This window comes from Catharus ustulatus, assembly GCF_009819885.2.
Source record: "Catharus ustulatus isolate bCatUst1 chromosome Z unlocalized genomic scaffold, bCatUst1.pri.v2 scaffold_29_arrow_ctg1, whole genome shotgun sequence".
In the NCBI taxonomy this organism is placed as follows: Eukaryota; Metazoa; Chordata; class Aves; order Passeriformes; family Turdidae; genus Catharus; species Catharus ustulatus.
The window spans coordinates 1,613,390-1,636,925 of record NW_024879446.1 but is presented as its reverse complement, the minus strand read 5'-3'; the positions used below and the strand labels follow the sequence as shown (position 1 = coordinate 1,636,925).

The 23,536-nt window shown below is 41.2% G+C and overlaps 1 protein-coding gene across 1 annotated transcript; it reads right to left on the bottom strand.

Annotated features, from left to right (window-relative positions):
* Positions 1–1,765: 1,765 nt before the first annotated feature.
* Positions 1,766–23,299, bottom strand: LMNB1 (lamin B1). The gene is made up of 11 exons (XM_033086615.1): positions 22,826–23,299; positions 14,325–14,481; positions 13,399–13,524; positions 12,240–12,410; positions 10,798–10,923; positions 8,098–8,318; positions 6,645–6,870; positions 4,784–4,888; positions 4,238–4,357; positions 3,425–3,538; positions 1,766–2,509 (listed from the first exon to the last, which is right to left on the bottom strand). The coding sequence occupies exons 1-11, from the start codon at positions 23,170–23,172 to the stop codon at positions 2,468–2,470; spliced, it is 1,755 nt and encodes a 584-aa protein (XP_032942506.1). The 5' UTR covers positions 23,173–23,299; the 3' UTR covers positions 1,766–2,467.
* Positions 23,300–23,536: the final 237 nt, after the last annotated feature.

Genomic DNA, 23,536 nt, shown 5'->3' with positions numbered 1-23,536 from the left:
AATCACACTGTTCCTATCACACAGAAGTCCTGTATTTATGCAAACCAGCTAAAAAGAAACCAGATCAGCAAAAGGCTCTGAGCAATAATTGCACACCAAGCAAAACCTGAGATAAAGTAGCTAATATAATCCTGTGATGGAGCTAGTTGAGTATTATAAATAATTAAGTGGCCCAGCATTTCCTTGATGTCAACCATCATATATACAAGGAAAGGCTAAATAAGCATTCACATCTATCACACACAGCCTCCATTTCCTTTCTAAAAATCACCAATTATTACCAGATGTCCTCTTTGGGACAGGGGCTTTAAGAGCTTTTATTCTCCATCAACTACTTGATTTCTTTTCCTGGAGAAAAATCCTTCATAGTTATCATGTGGCCATTTCTGTAAAAGCAGCAACATTTTTCTAAACTTTAAGTACAGATACTGCTTACAGTGCAGTATGAATATGAAACACAGTGTTTCACAGATAAACTATCATTTTCAATCCAGAAAACCCCAAATTAGAACCCAATAACACACTGATAAGACAAATTTTCGTGGAGAAAAATTAAACTAAGACCAGCATTTAAAACTGCGTAATTTATAGAAGAAAATTAGTAATTAAGATCTGTTGAACAGAATTTACATATTAATTTCAATGTCCATATCTTCCTGTCTGCTTGGACAAACGTGATGTACATATGTAAATCTGGACAAGGAAATCCAAATCAAAAAAACCCCAATTTATAGCACAAAACTGCTGTAAACAACATCATGAACTAATTTGCACTGGTTTTGACTACACTGGGGTTTTTATAATGAACACTGTAAAAAAAGAATGCAGTTTACAGGTTTGCTGCACAGGTCAAACCACTTGTTTCCTAAATTCCTACTCTGGTTTTCACAGGAATGAGCATATTTGAGCAGGAACATTTCTGGTAAAGTGTTTATCCAGCTACAAGCACTAAATTGCTAGAGTTTTCACTTGCAGGAAGTGCAGGAAGTGTTGGGTTGTTGCTGTACAAGTATTTAAAAAAGCAAAACAAGACCTCCACCTTGTGGCAGGATATTTCACAGTTGTTTCCCAACACTCCCTTCTGATAATTTACAGGAATTCCTGTTACAGCAAAGAAAAAATTATGCTGAAATTAGATTTTTTCCCCATTGTCATCGAAGAACAGGCTCTACAAAAGTTATTTGAATTTGATCATGCAGGAAGGTTCCCACCATAACTTTAGAATTGTCCATCAGCCCCGCTTTCTACCTTCTGCTGGCACATGAAATGCCACCACGTTGGTCACCAGAAAAAAACATGCAAAAAAAGTCCCAATTTTGGCATGAAAAGAAAAAGGTAAGAAAAAAAAAATTCCAGTTAAAAAAAAAACCCAACTCATGTTCCAACATTCTGTCCAAACAATACATTCAGGCTATGTCAAAGGTAAATACTTCACAACACTTCTAAATTTCTCTTTATGTCACTGTGCTTGCTCAAACTGCTTAGACCAGTACTGGCACGATGCAGTAAAAGCCAGTCCAGTAAGAACAGAATCATAAGCAAAGATAAGCACAAATGCAACAGAGTGTGAATAAAACTCTAAAGAATTAAATTTCCAAATGTGAAGCAACATCATTCAATTTTCAGAAGAAACCTTTGCATCTCAAATGCCAGTGTTCCATTTAATGGATGTTTCTTCAGCTTCAAAGGCCATCAATTTTCAAGGATTCAATGCTCATTCAACTTTTAGCTCAGTTCTAGGAAGAAACAAATTCCAAAAACTTCATTCTGTTGCACAGACATACTTTATTAAATGTTTTTCAGACATTGGAATAATGTGAAAAGGACAGAAAAACTTTCAACATTGGCAAAATTACAACCGTTTCCCATACAAATGTAGACTAGACCTCTAGAGACTTCATTTTGTTACTAAAAAGTGTAGACAAGTAAGGCAATCCATATTAAAAGAGCTTTCTAATTTGTTAGGAAAAAAACACATAAGAAAATTCAGGCTGGTAACACTATCTTAACAAGACAACTACAAGGTGTAACATGAATTTTCTTCAAGAATTAAGAACTCTAAACCAATCCCCAACAGCACCTAAAATACAAAGAGGTCGTAGCAACTAGTCTAGAGTGGTATAATCTAAGAAAAAATCGATCCCCAAAACACACTGGAATATTCCTACTCCAGCAAGGTTTCAATGAAGAGAGACTGGCATTTAAATCTGAGAGAGACAGGAACATCAATTCTCAATTCTCGTTCTCAGGAGCCACCTGTTCACGTCTTCCAAGGAGGTCGAGATGTTTGTGACAAAACTTCCTTTTTTTTTTTTTTTTTTCTTTTCAGTGGCAAAGGGAGATTTAAGGCCATCAGACTCTCAGCTTTAAAAATTCACAGACGGGAAAAGAACGTTGTGCTTCTCAGAAGGCTCTGTTCTGCAGGCAGGGATTACCACGGCTGGAGGAGCCTGGAGGGGCTGGAATTTCACATGACCACACAGCTTCTGTCGAATTCCCTTTGCTCCGGCTGTTGTGAACAGGGAGAACCATTTAAAACCAAAAAAGACCCAAAAAAATCGCTCCAAAAACCCAAAACCCAACAGCAAATTTTTTTCATATCAGAAGAATCTACTGTGCTTTTCAATATACACTTTTTAATAAGCATATATTAATTTTATATGAATATATATTAAACCTTTATTAATTTATTTTTATATATTATGTACTTTTTAGTATATGAAATTATTGGTACAAACAAGAATCAGCAAAGCTGTACAACCTGCTTTAGCCTGGAATTAAAACAATGTTACATATCCTTTCCTACTGAGGAGTAATAGAAGACAGGTATCATAAAAATACGCATAATTGCTATATTTGAATCAGGGAGCATGCAGAAGAACCTTGAGATTTTATATAATAAACCTAATATCCCTGATTTCCAACACACTCCTTTCTTTTTGGTTTCAAGAACTTCATTTTTTCAGCATGCCAGGGACATTTTCACTCAAAGAGTTTTCAAATCTCAAATTTTGTCTATCAGAAAAAAATAGGTGAACAGAAGATATTAACGTGATTTTCACTATTAGAGACAACAAGAGATTTAAACTCTCAAAACTTTCAGCAAATGTACCTGCTTAAGCCAAGCTTTACTAGAAACAATTTGCTTGGGGAGGGGGAATTTTGGGAGGAACAGAGTTTAAGGGGAAAAAAATGCCCAGATCTTAAAACTTTAAAAAAATGTACTTCCTTGCAAGAGGATTTATTAGGCAGTATTTTTTACACTGGTTTCAGTAAGACAGAGTTCCACTTTCCAATAATTACTGATTTTAAAAAAAAATTAAACATCCACACCTGATTTTCGATTTTTTTTTAAAAAGTAATTAACAACTTATATTGCAACTTTTTCAGTGAAAATAACCTTGTAAACCCTAAAAGAAAGTACCTGCTCACGGTAAATGTCTTCCTCATCCAGAGGTTCAGCTATTTCTTCCTCAACTTCCTCATCTTCCCCTTTACGTGCTGTTGCTCTGAAGACAGTGCTTCTCTGAGCAACCTCCTGCAAGACATTTTTTAACACTTCAACTCTTAAAGAAAAAAAACATCTGTTGCACACTTGCTTAAGACTTCAAGAAATTAAAGCTCTAGTTGCTGGGAAAACTACCTTTATTCATTTTGTCTGTATACCTTTCAGGTACTGCTGAGCATACACAGCTTAGTTTTAAATCTCTCAATGATTAAAAAGGAGTGTTTCTGACAAAATACTCGTGTGGTTCTTCCAAAATCTACTTCTTTTATATATATTAAGTATTTTCTTTCAATTGCAGCATGCCACAGTAACTGTCCCACCCAGGTTTTAAATCACACCACACCTGAATTAACTCCTCATTGCTCCATGTGGATTTCACTGTGGGATTCCCCACTTCTCACAAGCACACAGGCTCACAGAAAACTAATTTAGAAGATAAATCACTGAAGAGTTTACCAAAACTTTTTTTTCAAAGTGTGTTCTAAGGCACTGCCCAGCTCCTGAGAGAGGTCCTTGAACAAATAATTTTTTTACTATTTAGACTCAATCGAGAGTAAAAAAAAGAAACAGTCACAGGCTTCAGCAGAAGCATTTCTAAACTGCAGCTAACTCTCCAAAAGGAGAAGACTTTACCAAATGCTGCAGTGCATTCCTGTGTGGTGCCCTAACCTGCAGCTTTGTAGGCAATGCCACCACAGAAAAAATTCACACAAATCTGAGGTGCTTTACCTCTCCCTGAGAATTTTTCAGCACAACTTTCACATCTTCACCGGTGCCCCAGGAATTCTGGTTCTTCCAGATGAGGTCAGTGGGAGGGCTTGCAGTTACTCCAGCATTTGCAGCCCAGATCTGACAACAGAAATCACAAAGGAACATTTTTCTGCCAGTCTTACAACATTTCCAAATTGATTCAGTTAATGTATTTCATTTAAGTGACACTGTGAATCTCTTTCAGTGAGAAAAACCAAATACTTCCCAAAGTTTTGTACAATAAAACACATGTTTTCAATGTGGAGACTTCAGAATATGTTATATGATGTAAAATTTTCACCTGTACATGGTGAAAATTACTGCTTCATACAGAATATTCTGAGTAACATCTCTCTGTATTAACTGTCCCAGCAAGTCACACAATGAATGCCCAACACAAACACAGCTGATAATTTCCTGTACGTGTGCACAGGAAGGACAAAACTAAAAAAAATTGTGAATTCTGACCCACAGAAGTTAGCCTGAAGTCCATTTCAAGTGAGCAGCGGAAACTCGAGAACTTACTGTAACAGTCTGGCCTGCCTTCAGTACATATCTTAAGGTATATCTGTAACTTGCAGAAGTGTCTCCTATTTTTCGGATCATCTCCCAACCTCCCATTGGTTGATCCTAAGAAAAGGGAGACAAAAAAAAAAAAAAAACAATTCCACCACCATTCGTTCTTTGCTATGCATGTAGTGTGTTTTATCTTTCAGGTTATGACACATATAAAACTTTCAGTGAAAGGGTTTATCACCACTTGATCTTCAGCATGGAAGTAGAATAATTGTAGGCAAATCTATCTTATCTCTTATTTGAAGTCATAGCTTAATACATCCTGCTTTTGAGTTCTGCTGTTAACTTGACTAATGCATATGATTTGCATCAGTTTTGTTATCGCTTGGTCCAGAGAAATACGTATTACTAATATGTATTAAATATTAAAATCCCCTTAAAAATATTTGTTGTTTTTTGAAGCACAGAATGGCAAATAGACCAAAATACTGTAAGTATTCTTGAAATATTTTTATGTATACATACCTGCCACCACATATTCCCTGTATTTTTCCTATCAGCTACTTGAAAAGCATTAACAAATCATATACAAGTCATCTTTACAGAATGACCACTTCATTTTTTAAATTTAAAGCAATAGTAAGCATTTTTTAAACTCTCCCACCAACATAGTTTCTGATCATTCAACAGTTGCCACTGTCAGTTAAAATTAGCTAAAATAAACAGTCATATATTTCAATGGATGCTGACATTCAGTTTATCATTGCACCAAAACATACCATATTTAGAGAGGATTTTATACATTTTTTCATATTAACTGTTGAAACACTCGTGAATATTCCCCAAGTAGTTTATTGCACTGCACTACAGGGACCTGCTCAAATCTAGATCCCCTAGAAAAGTGCTAAAAACATGAACCACCCATGGTTACTGGGAACAAAACTGATGCTTCTCCTTGCTCATGAAAAAATAGATGTGTAGGCAGATTAAATAAAAGGTTCTATGTGGTGAACAAGTATGTATGTGGCAAGCTGGAAGCTAAAAAAAAAAAAAAAAAAGCAAAGAAAGCATCGCTCCCCAGGTGTGGTAATTACAGGTAATTACAACCCACATTATCCCTGTCTAGAGCAGCGAGGCCATATCCTCACTGATTAGAGGGGACTGGGACACTTAGAACCACACCAGTCCTTGTCACCTAAATCATCATGATGAGCTGCCTTTCAGTGAAGATAAAGGAGGGAAATGTACTGTATCTTACAGCATCATTTTGAAGGCAATGTAAGGAAAAGCTGTGATTATTATTTATCAAAGGACTCCTCATTTTGTAGATATGTGTACCCTCTGAATATAAATTCCAACTTATTCACAGAACCAAATAAGCTCAGTAGCCACTGTAACAGTGGCTTTGGCATGGGAACTGAGGGCTCATAAAATTGTGGGTGCAGTCAAGGAAGAAAAAAACCTATGATTTAGGAAAGCTCTATGCAGATACAAGGGACACTGGCAGTTAATTTCATCTACACCTTTTATTCTGCATCTGTGTATATTTCTTTTAGGCCTTTTTAAGGCAGAGAAAATGTTGAGAAGTGTTCTAAAGCTGCCTGGTGTCTGCTTGCAGTATTTCTTATCAGAAACAATGTCATTGGTAAAGTTTTACAGGTGCACTACTTGCAAGGAAGAAAGCAGATTTGGTGGACTTTGCAGTGAAACAAGAGCACTGAAAATCTGTGGGAAAAAATCAACATCAATCTAGAACAGTGTGTCAAAGCTTTCTTTGAGACACACCAGTTCCTCAGTGCCACAGGGTCAGCACAAAGCCCAAGGACACCGTTGTGCCTCAACTCGTGACGCATGTGCGGCACTTCCAAACCTGCTCAGAAGTGTTCTTCAGGCGGATGAACTTCCCATCCACGTCTATCTCCTCGATGGACACGTTCCCTGTGGCAGAGGCGGAGTGGGAAATGGTCACACTGCTGCTGGCTTCTGACTCCTCCACATTGATTCTCTTCCTCTTGCCACCGGCCGTGCGGACGCTGCGGCTGGACGAGGCTCGTGAGACGGTCACCCGGGAGGAAGGGCTGGGGGACAGCTTCAGCCTGGAGTGGGGAAGGGAGAAAACACACACACACATCACATCAGAGAAAAGGAGGCTCAGGGAGGGACCTCTTTGCTGTCCATGACTCCCTGGCAGGAGAGTGAAGCGAGTTGGGAGTCAGGCTCTGCTCTCAGGGAACGCAGGACAGAGAAGAAACAACTCAGGCTGGGCCAGGGATGGTGTGCACTGGGTATCAGGAGGAATTTCTTCACTGAAAAAGCAGCCAGGCTTCGCCCAGAGAAGTGGTGGAATCACCATCCCTGGAAATGTTGGAAACACACATGGATGTGGTACTTGGGGACACGGTTTAATGCTAACCATGGCAGTGACGAGTCAACAGCTAGACTCAAACCTTTTCCAGCCTTAATGATTCCATGATTTGGTTACACTTTCCCCACCTTTTTTAAAAAAATAAACTTTCTTCCATCTCTTCTTCTACCCACAGATTTATACAGCAACACAGCAAACAAAGCATGAAGAAGTGAAGGCTTAAGTACTTAACCGGTGAATAAAACATTGTCAAACAGCTGACTAATATTCCTGGAGCACAGAATATTGATGGACTACTACAGTAGGAGCATAAAAGCATTTCTGTGCATTTCTAAAAGACTAAAAAGAAACAAAAACCCTAGGGAAACTTAAGCCACTGTGGAAAATTAATGCAAAAACACAGTGGCATAAAACCTTTGGGTATTTCATCCCCACACTTTAGAGAAATCAGCAGTGAGCAGCTCAGAATACAGCAAAGAATCAAACTGCTTTAAATTACAGTTGTGACAGAGGTGAAAACTCTCAGTGTTGGAAGAACTCTGAGGCCAAATGTAGAAAATGCAGCTGGCTGATGAGCTGGGCAATCATAATGGCTATGATTTTATTGTATTTTATTTGATTATATTAGAGAAATTTAAGTAACAGTTAATTAACCCTGCAATTAATTTTGAAGAACATTAACCATGGCAACAAACAAGGATACAAATGACAATTCACTACTTCTGTGCTGGATCTTAACAACAAAAAAAAAAAAAGTGGCATCTGCTGCCTTGAGAGGTGGTCTGATAAGTGGCGTGCTCGGTCTCAATGGCGACTTAGAACTGTGTCAGACAGGAGGGAGCAAAACCAGTGCCTTGGGAAGCAGTTAAGCACCACTAAAATTTGCTTCTTAATAGAGAAAGAGACAAGAAAAGCACAGAGATAACAGACACCACCTTGTAGCAATGTCCCTTCCTACCTCTTCTCTTCACCTTCCAGCAATTTCCGATATGCATTGATCTCCATGTCAAGTGCCAGTTTAACATCCAGGAGTTGCTCATAGTTAGTCAGCTGTTCCTGCATCTGATTTCTTATCTCTGCAATTTCCTTCTCCCTCTCTGCCAGTGTTTTGCGGCAGTTTTCCTGTTCCTGGGCCAAGGTGTTCTCCAGGTCCTGTGCTCTGTCTTGCCACAGTCTACTCTAGAGAAAAAGCATTGAAAACATCAATGATGCTGCAAAGGAAAGCCCACCCAAGCCTCCACATGCTCTGCTGTTCAAGCAACACAGAATTCAAAACACAGGAGTTACATCCTCCCCTATTTCTGACTACTCAAACTTCTATTTCAAACTCTTCTGTGTTCAAATCCCTGCTCTCCATCTCACCTATTGCAAAACAAAGACCTCAAATTCCAGTGAAATTTGCAATATCCTTGGAAAAACAACTACTTTGCTCCATTTTTCTGAGGTCTGAAAATATGTTACTGTACTTGAATTTAGTTGGGAAAGAAAAATTGAGCTTAAGAAGTTGAACTGTTTAACACATGCTAGACAGGAGACAGGAACATAGACTTAAGCTGCACCAGGGGAGGTTTAGGCTGGACATTAGGACAAATTTCTTCACCAAAAGGGTGGTCAGATACTGGAATGGGCTGCCCAGGGAGGCAGGTGGAGGAGTTGCCACCCCTGGAGGTGTTTAAGTGCTCTGTAGTTTCCAGATGTCTGCTTTGTGCTTTGGCTTGGTGCTGCTAATTCTGAGTTCTGGGAGGCAGCTCCTCTAAAGGAATAAGGGCTGTTGTCAGTGAAAACCTGCCTGCTTGTCCTTACAGCCTCCAAGGCTTGCTCAGAGTGTGGTGATAAGCATTCCTTGAAATCTGAGTTGTCTCCTGCTTCAAAAATTCCATCAAGCCTGCAGATCTCAAAATTGTACACTCAGAATGGAATCTCCCTATCAAAGAGAGCCCAAAATAATGGCAGCTTTAGGGTTTACTTTTCCATAAGCATGCTGTTTCATAGTCCCTTGAGATTTAATTTTTTTTTTCAATTAAGGGGCACAGGACAGGAACCAATGCCCCATAAGCACGAAGTTTGCTATGCATGCACCCAGATTTAGGAAGTCACCACATATTCCAGAGACAGAGAGAGAAGGGAGTCTACATGTCTGACACGGGGGACCAGTGTAACTGGTTGTCAATGCTAAGAGGCAGATAAGGAATTTAATAAATTGAGGTTTTTTTCACATGGAAGATCACAGTGGAGTCTACTACACAGCTCAGTGCTGGCAACTCAAACCAGACCAGCACCAGGGATAAGAGATTTCCAAGAAAATAAAGCTTAACTTAGTGCTGGTAAAGTGAAAAATAGAAGTGTACTGACTGGCTACTAATGCTACCAAAAAAACCCCATCCCAAAACCACAGCAAAATGTTTTTTTTTGATGGAAAATCTTGGTCAAAATGACAAAAAAGTTGATTTTCTCTGAAGTCAGCAACAAACACTTCTGCCAGTTCAGAAGCAAGTCCTCTGAACCAAGCTGTCACTCCTGAAGTTACAGAACAGAGGCAATTAACTTAAAATCCTGTTGACTGAACCCCCAAAAGATGATGGTAATCTAAAGGCAGAAATCAGATCTGAGTGGCCAAAACTTTCCATCCAGTTCCTGTTGAACCTCATGCACATTCATTGTATCACCTGATCTTTTCCAGAGACTAACGTGACTAGATAAAAGGAAAACTAGGAAGACTCTTACTAGTTTCTGGCAATTCATTTTGAAAACTGGGAAATAATGTTCCCTGCATTTATATTTTTTACTTGAAATACACAAAATTTTGATGTCCTACTATAGTCTACAGGAGGAGTAAAATTCAAAAATGTATCACAGAAAAACAGTACTAGTATTTTATATTCCTATAGAGGTTTAAATGTTTTGTCGCACTTCAAGTGAGTTACAAAAGCTTATTGCAGAACCAACTCCTAACACTTCTCATTTTCACTCTGGATTTACCACTGCAGTGCACACAATGTTACCAATAGGCCAGTAGTGAATATATTACTGGTCATACATTATGTCATACGTCTCTGGGTGTGATCTATCCTCTGTGATCTAGGAATAATTAATTTTTGCTCAAGGTCCTGCCCTACAAATGCTCAAGTACACTTATTTGATGTTTTTACTCAGTCTCACATTCCTAATCTGGGCAAGTTCACATCATTAGTTCTGGTTTTTTAGATATTCAGATGCAAACTGTATCTAGGATGAAGAGAGACTGCGAATTCCAGTTCTGGCTTTGAGTGTTGCTTTGTAGAATTCTACACTAGGCTGGTCCAGTCATTACTAAACTTCTCAGAGTGTCAAGAACATTTAATACACATTTGTCTAAAATTGCCTCATCTATCCACAAGAATTTTCATAGAAGCTAGTTAACAGCACCCCATTTCAAACACTAGGTATATAGCAAAATACTACAAACAGAAAAAGAAAATAAAGTTTATCAAAAGGAGTCATTTAGGAATTTGAGAAAGTACAGAGCAGTAGGAGAGAAGACAAACTCTGGCCAAACAGATAAGTAAAGGGAAAGACAAGCATTTAATACAAAAACCAACAACTGTGATGGAAATAAAAGCCCTTTAAAAGAAAAGCCAACAGCTGCAAAGAGTGGGACGGAGGGGGCACAGCTGGTTACCTCTTTCTGGAGGCTAGTGACATGGGAGGACAGGCTGTCGATGCGCAGGCGGCTCTCGTTCAGCTGCTCCCTGATGGCACTGGCTGCAGAGCTGCTCATCTCGAATGACAGCCTGGCACTCTCCAGCTGCGGGGCACCAAAGTGAAGACATCAGTTTCAAAGAAACTTCCACCAGAAGAAGGAATGAATCACCAAAAACCACAGGGCAGGCCAAGCCACTGAGTTCCTCTCTGCAGCTCCAAAGCACCGAAACTTATGTTTCTTTAGGGCTAAAATGTGGTTACCATGTTGGAGTACCCTGCCTGGAATTCCAGTTGTCTGAATATTTACTTAAGGATTAAAACTTTCCCTTGCAGACGTTCACTTCATTGAAGTACTAAGCTCAGTCTTCATCCTGACCAAAGTTCATTTAATACGCTTAAACTGAAGAAGCTAAACTGAAATCTCCAATTCTCTAAAAAGAGGCAAACTTGTTAACTTTCATGCAATATAAGCAAATTGGTACCAGTACCCTAAGCTACTACCACATTCTATCACTTCAATCTTGGATAGTTTTACTTTCATAAAGTAACTAAATAATTTCTGCTGAACACTACTGCACACACTTGAGCTGCACCATAGACATGAATTTGTTGTTGATGATTATAATGCAAAGTAATCTAGTTTACTTTTTTAAACTAAGTTTCCAGAAATACAGAAAAACATACCTGATGAGAAAGACCAAGAAAGCAATGAGAGGCTGCTTTTTTTGCTAGACTGCATTTTTAACAATCTTTTCCAAGCCAGATTGAAGGCCTGGAGATAAGAAGACGGAGAAGACCAAAACTGATGCTAATAAATTCAGTTTGTATGAACTTTTCTGCTGTAACATCCCACCTTGCTTTTAAAAAATGCTAACTGCAACAAGTATAGCCACAGAAACCAGGTTCAGTTGAGACATCAGGGTGCCTCCTAACATAAATGCTAAACAACAGCAGAGGAAGGAAATGATGAAGCATAACTGACTTCAGCTTTTTGACTAGATGAGTGAAAAACAGAAGTTACTGGGCATTGTAAAACTTCTGCTTGACAGGGTCAGAGGACTCTATCTTCTCAGCAAGCTCTGTTATGAATTTTTATACAAAACATAGGACAACTTATTGATCATTGCCCAGTATCATGCTTAACAATGCATGAACTTTCCTTGAATTCACAGTAATCCCAGCATTAATCACTTTTCCCCCCAGATCACCTTCATGCAGTACTTCCCTCCCTTCTGTTATTTTACCTGATGAATTAAAACCTGCTCCCAAAGCCAGATGTGAAAATGCAAATCCATGCTCAAACGCATGCTAATTTCAAACCCAGCTTCCTAATAAACTCCTCTGAGCTGCCAGTAATTATGCCATTAAGCCAAACAAAAACAAAGCACATCAAACAGCTGTGTGAAAACAGAATCTCACCTTGGAATGGTAGGTCTCTTCGAGCTCTTCTTTGTACAACTTCACTTGTGCATCGTGCTGCTCTCTGATTTCGTGGAGGGCCTGGGCCAGTTTGTGCTCGTATTCAATCTTACACCCAGAATCCACCTCCACCAGGCGAGTTTCGTGCTTCCTTCTTGTCTCATTGATTTCCTGTGACAACCAGAAAAACACGCTAACACTCAGCAAACACAGGACAAAAATTTCAGAACACTACCCTGCTGAATGGAAAGTAATGCAGGTCCTGGTATCAGATTATTCTGACACAAAACTTTTAGCAGAAACAATCTCCCCAGTCTTATTTTGCAATAGTCACCCATTAAAATAAGAGCTAGGATACCATCAGCATTTTTTTCTGACAGTTGTCTGAACTTTCAACAAATACACCTCATCACCATTGTATTTCAGAAATATGTCTCTTTTCTTGAGGTATTTCTGTGCTTCAACAAAATAAAACTACTGTGAAATAACAACCACCCCAACTTTCCCCATTTACTTGTGTGCTCGCCTGTGCTTTCTCTGGAAAGAAAGGGATTCCAAAAACACGAAACAAAGCTGAAAATACTCCTAACAAGGAAAAAAAACCAAAAACACATGGAACAAAAGAAAGCACAGTCACGTAGATTTGTTACTGCCCTAAGGTTCCTCCTGGAAAGCATCAAGGGCCACTGGTAAAAGGGAGGGTGGTAAGAAAAAAGTTCTAAAAGACAACTATTCACCCACTTTTGTTTCCATTATTCAAAAGCATCCTATTAGAAAGGTCTGAAACTAAAAAAATTGCAGATCCAGAGCACCTGTTTGAGTCTCCTTCCACTTAATTTCTTATTATGGGATTATGCAGGAAATTACTACTTTCACATTAATTAAAAAATACATGTGCATTGCATAACATGATCAAAATTTAAGATGAAACGACATGATGCATGAAGTTATTTTACCACAAGAATTCAGAGTTAAAATAATTTTTTCCTAGAGGAAGAAGGTTAGAAATCTTCATGCTAGAACACAGGTAAACTCTACTCTGAGTAGGACTTCAGACAACTTGCAGAGGTACCTCCCTACCTAAATTATTTTCATATTCTAACTCACCCCCAGATGTTTTATTCTCTTTAAAAATGTTAATTCTTGAGGCTAAATTTACCTCCTCATACATATTTTTACGGAATTCCAGGTCCTCAATGAGGCTCTGACAACGGTTTTCAAGGTCCACCTTCTGTAAGGTCTCGTTTATAAGCTGGTCCTTGGCAGCAGCTAAAGAACTTTCAAGCTTTAAGAAATAGAAGAATCAACACAATGATTATGCAGCAGAACTCACACAATGGCCAGAGCTTCAAAGAACTACAGTCAACGACACATTAAGGTTCAGCTTCACAATGAAATCTCAATATTTATCCCAGTAATAGCATATATCACACACACACATTTTTGCAGTTGCTTATACAAATGAGTTCTATGTGTTTCACATTAGCAAATGGCATTAAAATTGCTACTTAATTTTTCACACACAGAAAACACCAGTTTCCTGGTCTCTACAACCCGTCTCTACATCACGGTGGTGACGCTCAATATCACAAATCAAAAGGCTAACAAAACTAGGACAAGAGGTTTTTCTTCCTCATGGTTCCATCAGAACATGGAGAACCATAGTCAGAACCAAAAGGAGAACAGAGTGAAACTGTTACTTGTCAGTTATTATCTGTTCTTATGAAGTCAATCTGCCCCCTCAAAACACTTCTGAAAAGTGTCAAGGGTACTTTGAGTTTTGACCTGCTTTTCCCCCCCAAGTAACATCCCTCATAATTCTAGCACCTGCAATTTTAAGAGCTGTCTCTTCCGCCATTCACGTCATTAATAAAACTCAACAATATTGGACTCGGAGACCTATTCAACACTGTTTCTACTGTTGAAAGTGAATCACAATTTGTTCTAGCTGTGACCAGATTACTGGTTTGCATCCTTTTTTTTGTTACAAAGTTATTTCTATTTTATCAGATCTGCAGCTCATAATATCGAAAACCACCTCAACTTGCTAACAGAAATTGATGGTTAAATGTTTCTTCTTCTCACCTCTCTGATTCGATCTTTCAAATCTTCAATTCCTCCCTCAAGACTTTTCTTATCACCAAGTGCTGTGGCCAGTGCAGCTTCTTTAGAATTCAGGACTGCTTCAAACTCACGAAGTTTGACTTGGGCTCCATTGAGGTCAGATTCCTTTTTTGCATAGCTGGAACAAGCCAGAGAAAGTGATTGCAAGAAAACCTAGAAATGCCCCTGAAGTCTACTGCTGACCAACAAAGAAATCTGAACTTGAGAAACTTATGTCAAAACCATTTGGTGTTGCAGCACGTTTCAAAAATTGGGTCTGAGGAAACAGACCCAAATCCTGCCTATGCAACAGTATCTCCCATCATAGAAATTACACTCATGCAGAGGTGACGTGATTTCTTTATGAAGGCAAGCACAGAAGATTTTCAAATTACCTTCAAATTAGTTTTGTGTCTAGACAAGCTGTCAAGCATTTTCTGGGTGTTTATTTCCTAAACCAGCATATTCAAACACAGAAATCAAACAGGAAAAAAAGTAATGCACATAAACACAAGCTTATTATCCACAAATAATGCTGTAACAGCTACTATCAAAAACAGGAGAAAGGAAACCCATATTCACAAATCAAAATGTTTCTTGTCCTTAGATAGCACAAACAGCCATTAAATGTGTAACAAGTTCTTCAACCTTGGAGTTAATTCTTTTTCTGCCTGGGATATCCACATTTGTCTGTCAAGGGCAGTAGCATGAAGAAGTGGTTTTAACTGTACTATGAACTTTTTAAAGGAATGGACAGATTTAGGCTCAATAATACTATAGCTGGCACATCCTTCTTCAGCTCTCATGATTTTCTTTCCAGACTAGGAAAAAAAATAAAAAAACCCAAGCAGAATTAACAACATAATGCAGAGAAGACTTAAAATTGGATAAAGATAGGTTCAGAATACATCCACTACTCTTTTTAATCACCATACAGCTTATAAAACACAACAGCAATACTTCTCAACAAAATGAGACCTAATGCAAAACCAATGCTATTTCAGAAAGAGACACCCTCAGCTTTAAAAGTTCCCTTTTTCCCGAAGATTACCTGCCCTTAGCATGCTCAGGAGAAGTGCGTGCACGCAAAGGGATGCAGGGCTGGAATGCATGTCTGGAGGTTCCAGCACTACAGCCACAACACATGGCAGGCCTTACGCAACAGACTTAGCGCTTGCTAATCTCGATCCTGTGGGATTAGCACCTGCTCCCCGCATCCTGTGGCAGGCTGGGAGCCCCTGAGACACACAAAAACACTCTCTTCTGCACTCAGCTGCTCAACACTCTCCACTCCCTTCGTGGCATTTCACTCCTCAGACCCATAGCTGGATCCACAGTTCGGATAAAACCACAGGATTTAAGGCTTGGACACTCCTGCTTCCAGCTCTCTGCATTATTCCCTAGAGATTCTGTCCTGTCCTTCCTCATCTGCCCAGGTTGGAACTTCAGCATGCAAGGAAGGTGTGCAGCAGAAGAGGAAAAAGAAGGAAGGGAAAGTGTTCTTGCCCTGGTACAAAAACCCTATCTCTCCATCCCCTATAACAAAGTATGAGGACCCACAGCAGACATTTGCTGTTTGATCACTGCTGGGGAAAAAAAAAAAGTTTTAATCAAAACATGAAGAAATCTCCCATGCTAAAACCAAGCCTACCAAGTCAGACCCCGAAACGAGAAAGTTGCAGAGCTACAGAGCTGCTCTCCAGTCTGCCCCAAATTACCCTGGACGCTGAAACAGGGAGATTTCCCAAAACATGCCACTATCCAAAGTGTGTGGATACCTTAGAACTACTCGGATTTTAAATTATTTTAACGCAAATGCCTTCTTAGTGCATTTACAGACTTGAAGGCAGCTGAGAAGAGCACTCTTGCCATGCATCAGCAGAGAAAAAAGGGTATATAAAATGGATAGCAACAACAACATGATTAAAACCCAGTGTAGTACCTGCACCACAAAAAGTATTACCAGTTAAATCAGCCCTTTCTGGCTTGTTTGCAAGTAGACTGTCTGTGAAGCCACACTATAATTTAACGACACTAAAGCCACAGCAGGGGGTGGTGGGTGGGTGGAGAATTAAAATTAAGCACTATTAGTAGTTAGTGACATGAGCTGTCTAACTATGAGACAGCTCATCCGAACACATTCTCAGAGAGAAAACAGAAACTGAAGCTCAACACTTCAAATGCTGAAAGCCAGATGAAATCTCAGCAACTCAGCAGCGTCATCCCAGCCCTAAAGGGAATACAGGAAAGATCAGAAAAGCCTCGGTGATTTATAAAAACAAACACTAATGTATACAATACATACTTCACCCTTACACCCACTAATTTTCACCAGGAAGAACTTCAACCTCTTGACAATAGCCGGCTTCTTCCTCCCCAAAAATCCAAACCTACATCTGAATATGGCAAATGAAAAAACCTCAAACATCTTCCTGTACCAGTGCTCAGAAATTACCTAGAACTGTACTCCTTTTGAAGTAGTTTGACTCATGAAAGGAAAATTAAAGCAAAGAAGCAATTGCAGTCTTGCATCTTTTTCAAAGAGGAAGCTTGGGTTTTTTTCTCTTTTGACTTCAAAGTGCATGGATCTTCTTATCCATTGAATTGTTAACAACAACTTAGAACTTCCCATTATCTCCCTAAACTTTTTGCTAAGTTAATAGAAAAGCCCTACAAAACAAACAAAATCAAACCAAACGAACCCCAATCAAACAAAAAAAAATAAACCCCAAAGAAATCTTTTTATAGCTGTAAAATAAGCTGAACTGACTATCTGGAGCCAGACAAACCACACACCTTAATATAATGCAGAGGTATAATAAAGAGGTATAATTCAAAAGTTGACACTGACCAAGTCCAGGATGCCACCACCCTACAGAAGATTCTTCTCACCTCCCACACCCCACTCACACTTTTCTGCCACTACTTAAGAGTCTGATCACAAAGCTAAGCATTACCAACATTAATCAAACCCTCCTCGAAAAGCATTGGCTTTCACCCAAGTCACGACATAGATACACACGTGTTGTAATTCCTGATAATGCACCCTATATTTAGATCCATATAAAATTACATTTACAGCACAGTGGGCTGGTTTCCTACTCCAGTTGTAGAGAAATATGAAAAAAAATATAAAAATCCTCAACTACTGTTTTATTCAGCTAGCAGTCAGTTTCCCATATTTTTCCCCTATGACAGACAAAATGCTAAGGCTGCATTTTGCAACAAAGTGACTTAACATAAGAAGCATCTAAGAGCATTCAAATTTTCAAACAGAAGTCAACATGAAAATAATCGTAACTGTTAGCTTTCGTTTAAATAAATACATGTACCATGATTTCAACTTGTCTCATGTCACCCATCTTATTCAAACGTAGTGTTGAAATCTACAACAAATCCTCTTTGGTCACATAATGCTCCGCTGTGACCCTGCTTGAAGTCACAAATCCAACCTGAAGTTCACGGTCATCTATGTGAATCCCATGACCCCATTCCTAAGCAGAACCTACACACAAACACATATCAAGCCACTGCCTGTTACCCTGTCATCATTACATGTCCATGCATTTGAGACCAAATATTTATGTCCTACACTGCACAGAAGACATGCTTACTTGAGAATACAAATTCCTACATTTCAGTGGCTTGACTTATTTTGCAACAATCTAATCACCCCACTCCTTCCCCCTCTGAGTGCTCTATGGTACATGTCAAAAACAGTGTCAGATTTCAGATTAAAGCCCTGGAGTCCCCCAGACTCCAATCTCTGCCTCACTTTTCAAGATCACCTACAACAACAAAAATACACCTCAAAAAGTTTCAAGTCATGCTCCTTTCCACAGCTCCTCTCCAGCCCCTTACAGCACATGTGCACCCTGGAAAACCTTGGAACAGGTGCCACATCTTTGCCTGCACCAACACCACATGGTTCTGTGTAGCTGCTCAGGGTACCAGCTGCAGAGTGCCACACACTTGCGCAGTAATTCAAGACACAGGCTGATGAGAACCTGCTCCTGATATTTATTTTATTGCCTAATCTCCATGTAGAAATGTACTTCAGAGTGTAGACGGGAAGGAAGGCCAACTGGAGATTCAAAGCCAGACAGACAGATAAATTATCACTTTGATATTTAAAATCAAAGTTCACTAACTTGTCACAATTACATTTGCTATTAAGGCTTGCACTCTACAAAACATCCGAAGATAATAAAGGAAGATTACCAGCATCACAACTTCCTTCGAAGTTACTTTAATCACATTGTCTCCTCTTCAAGGAGAGCAGATGTCCCTCAGCGCTGGCAAACTGCCACAGGGAAACCTCAGCCTGCCAAAGACAATGTAAACAATGGGTTTCCTAAATGAACTAGTGTTAACACCAGCTTATGTCTCCTAAAGAATACAATTTCCTCACACAACCAACCAGAACATGGACAAGCCCAGCCAGGGATTTTTGACCTGTCATACATTTAATTAAGCCCCCATCACAAACATTCCTTGAAATAAATTTTCTTCATCTTGGAAACCACTTGCACCAGTAGAAAACTATGCTGAAATCTGACCCACGAGCAGAGCCATACAACACAACAGCCAGCCTGGCTTCCTGAACAGCCCTTGTTCAACAGGACTTGGTGACACAGCTGTGCCAAACTCCACAATGTGCACCCTTGTTAAGTTAATTGCTCCAGAGACACTCGAGGCCTTTTCCCCCCCACCATCTACACTCAGCAGTTCTCCCTGGTGCGCACTCATGGTAAATGATGAACCTATGACACATTTCCCCTCAAAAGCAGAAGCTTTATCCATTCTTGTAGGATGTGATGGAGCAATTGGGACTGCTGCTTAAATGATTGCATTACAACGTGCCCAAGGATCACATCTTTCACTGATTTGTATGCCTTGCCTATTTAACCCTTTTCTCAAGAAACATGGAATTTGCAGCAATCTGAACTCCCAGCCAAGGCACTGCTGCTCTGTTCTACCTAAAAAAACCAGGAATTGTTACCCCAAAATAATTTGTTGCTAATTGTATCATGACACATTTTGAGACTCCATGATCCCATTATCTACAGGCAACTACCTCCTTTCACCTTTATTGTTCATGAGCAAATCCAGTAGCTGCAAATCAATACGCAGACATTTTTATTGTGGAGCTACTGCTGGGATCTTCCACAGCCCCTGACTGCAAAATTGTAGCAGTCATAATTAACTACACTTTTTATTTAAAGGACAGAAATTGAGGCATGTCTCCACAACAGCCACCACCAATGGCAAAGCATACAGCAAAGTCTTGCCTAATTACAAACAAGAAAACAAATTGAAAATAGTGTGAAATTGGTATGGTCTCTCAATTCTTTCTCAAACTATGGAAGAGAGATCTCCCTCTTCTCCATCTTGCAAGAGCTCTCCAAGAATTCTATACACTAAACACAAATTACATGGGGGTTTTATTCCCCAAGTCTTGAGATACAGAGATTTATTTTCCCTTATCTCCATTCTGCCTGTCACAAGCTTCCTACTTACACAATTGTGAGTATCACTTTCCCATCCCCTCCCCAGAACAGAAATAGGGAAGCTGGTTTTTTTTTTTAATCTCACTTTTTTTCCCCCCTTGTTCTTTAGAGATTTGAAGTATCAAGGGAAACCTTCATATTTAGCTATGGCAGAACTCACAGCATGGCAAACACTCTAGAAGGAGAGCATGCAACAAGTCTGCTACATATAGGAGTGTCAGCTAAAGAAACAAATGTAATTTTTCTTGAGAGATTAGAAGTACAAACAGAGCAAGCTTTTTGGTGCATCACATCATATAGATGGCACAGAAGTCAGAAAATCCAACAAATAGGTGACTGGATCTTTAATTTTTGTAAAGAAAGTATAAGAGAAGTCCTGTAGCACTTTGAGAGTAGAAGCTTCAACTAGAAGCTTGAGTTTGATGCACTGATTTGAAGAGCAACTGAAAGACGATGGAAGAAAATTGATCAAGCAATTAAGAAGAATGCTGTGCTAACCAGAGATGCACCAAATAGCACAAGAAGGCCAGGTAGACCATGAATGACATTGACGAGCTTCAGATAACTCAGTGGCAAGTCATCTTTGCTCCCTGCACAGACCCAGAACACCTTGAGAGCCATTTGTCCTCAGATTTATCTCAAATGGCTCTGCAGGGAACCAAAGCCATCACTAATTTGAGTGTTATTACATAGCCACCAGAATATCTTAACCACACAAATCAAACACAACTCAAAACTTTTCACCTATTCCCAACTGGCTCTGTTAGATCCAAACTACTACATACATTTAAACTAAAGCCAGTGCATACATCACGCTGCAGTTCAGCTTTCAGAGAGGGTAAAGAAAATTCTGTTGAGAGCACACATTCTCATCTTTCCTTGCAAACCTTTACAGTACTGTTATTCACACTTGTGCAAAGTGTGTTTAAGAGTACTGTCAGGTTATAATGTGACTTAACAGCTTTAAGAAGCCATGAGCGACAGTGTGCTCCAGTTCAAGTGAAAAACCCCTCTGCTCCTTTTTAAGACTTTGCAAATAGAATTACAGATAAGCTTAGATATCTACCTTAACAACATTCAAAGACAACTAAAACTGAACACCCATCATGAGGTGTGGCACCAAACGTCACCAAAGAGCCACAAACAAGTGGAAACCCTCAAACAGCATTAAGAGCTGGTTTCACTAAACCATCCAGCAGTTCTTGGCAATCAACACCCTGCCCTCACTAAAACATCAGGTTTTTGCCAAGCACCCCATCACAGGCAAATGCAAGACACAATATGCAGATGTCTATGTCCACAGTATTAATGCCTTGGTCCCAGCCACAAAAAGGGAATCCACTACAGTCAGCATTTAGATCCCAATCCCACACATGGAGTCTTGTGAGAAGCTGATACAAGAGTGTGTTTTCCTCAATAAAATCACTTAGGGATGGACATTTCCGGCTTGACGTTGGAGTCAAGTAATGTTGGTGCCTGTCTGCAGCTACACCCGGCTTTCCCTATCACTGTCAATAACCACTTTGATTTAAGACCTTCATAAGGTGCCAAGAGACAACCTCAAGAACAACCAGTCTCACTAATTAGAAGCTCATGGTTCTAGATTTTTTGAATTACAGAGTCCAAAAGATATCAGAGCTGTCTGCAGACACCCAAAACCATCAATATGCTGGTTACACAAGAAGTATCTTTTACACCATGAAAAATCAGGGTTGAGAGGGCATTTAAGACACAGTAGCAGAGGAAGAATAACAACTCTAGAGGCTTCCCCCCCTCCCAACATTGGCCCACCTTGTGCTTCCAAGATTAAAGCGCGATTACCTAAAACTGCAGCAGTCACAGAACTCAAATTGAAGGTAAACACAAACAAGGAATCAAATAAACAACTGAAACGAGTCGAGTGTTTAAGAAGGAAAATCTAGTGTCTCAAAATCAGTTTGCTGCAAGACCAGGGATCTTGGCACTGTGCCCTAAACCCGTCAATCTGGGGGGATGTGTATATATTCTACATTTTGTAACATGTTAACATCCAGGAAGGCACACAGAAGTTACAGTTCTCTTTGGTTTTAAGTACGCCCCACGTGCTACATAGTAAGTATTTTCATGTTATGAAGTTAATCTGTTTCAGAAAAGTTTCGTTTTTCATCCCGAGGCTGCCTGAGCCTTAAAGACAGCCTCATATCCGGGCAGGGGGCAGAATGGAATCACAGAATGTTAAAGGACTCCAAAGCCCGTCTAGTCCCAAGAGGCAGAGATGTCACTGACTACAGCAGATCGTTCAGAGCTCCATCAAGCCTGGCCTGGAACACTTCCAGGGATGGGGCTTCCACAACATCCCTGGGGAACCTGTGCCAGGGCCTCTCTTCTTTGACAGCCAAGAAATTCTACCCCAATATCCCATCTAAAACTACCCTTCTTCAGTTCAAAGCCATTCCCACCTTGTCCTATCACTCCGTACTCTTGTCGAAAATCTCTCCTCAGCCTCCTTTACTTACAGAAGGTGCTCCGAGGTGTCTCTTACTGGGGGAAGCAATCCGAGCACTTCAACTCATTTTTTAAGCGCCAGCCTCCCTGTACACCTTGTTCCAGCGCCTCACCACCCGCACAGTAAGGAATTTCAGGCTAATACCTAAGCTGTCTAACCAAAACCTCCCTTTTGTTCCGTCTGCAGCGGTCGGAGCCATCCCGACGGGTACCCAGACGCCGGTCCGGGCGCGGGTGCTGCGGGGACCGGGGCACTCGCACCCGGCAGGGGCGGCGCTCGGGGCCGGCGCTTCCCGCCGGGGCGGTACGGCGGCAGCGCTGCCCGTGCCCTATTCAATCCTTCATTCATTCCCGGCCGCGCAGCCCCCGCCGGAGCGCCGGCCGGACGGGCGGGCAGCACCGCGAGTACCTCCGCCGCTGCTCCGCCCGCATCCCCATCTCCATCCCTGCCATGCTCGGATGCTTCCCGGCCCTTTCCCCCCTGCCCACCTGCCCAGCAGCTGCTCGTGCTCGGCGCGCAGCTTGCCCAGCTCGATCTGCAGCTTGGCGCGCTCCCGCGCCGTGTCGTCCAGCGCCCGCCGCGCGTCCGCCAGCTCCGCCTCGTAGATCGCCTTGAGCCCGGTGACCTCGCGGCCCCGCACCTCCTCCCGCTGGGTCACCTGCAGCTGCAGCGCGCTGTTCTCCGTCTCCAGGCTCCTCACTTTGTCGATGTACACGGCCAGGCGGTCGTTCAGCTGCCGCAGCTCCTCCTTCTCCTGCAGGCGGGAGATGCGCGTCGGGCTCTGCGGCATCGCGGCGACGGCTGGGCCGCGGGTTCGCGGCGCGGGGTCAGCCATGGAGCGCGGGCGGAGGGGGACACCGGCGGGGCGGAGACCGGGCGGGGACCAACAGACAAACGCACACACGGACCGACCGCCGCCGTCGCCTCTTCCTCCTCCGCCGGCTCCGCACCGATCCAATATGGCCGCGCGCCGGACCGCGCTCGCGGCCCTCCTGCCCACGTGACCGGACGCCAGCCAATCGCGAATCGCCTTCTGCCGCGGGCTAAATTCAAAACCCTCCAACGGCCGGCAGGCGCGCCACTGAGGCCACGCCCCCTGGGCCACGCCCACGCCCCGCGCGCCTTCCCGCCCTTCATTCCCGCCCCCCGTTGCCGCCCTTGGCCGCGGACAAAGGGACCGGCGGCCCCTCCCGCCGCCG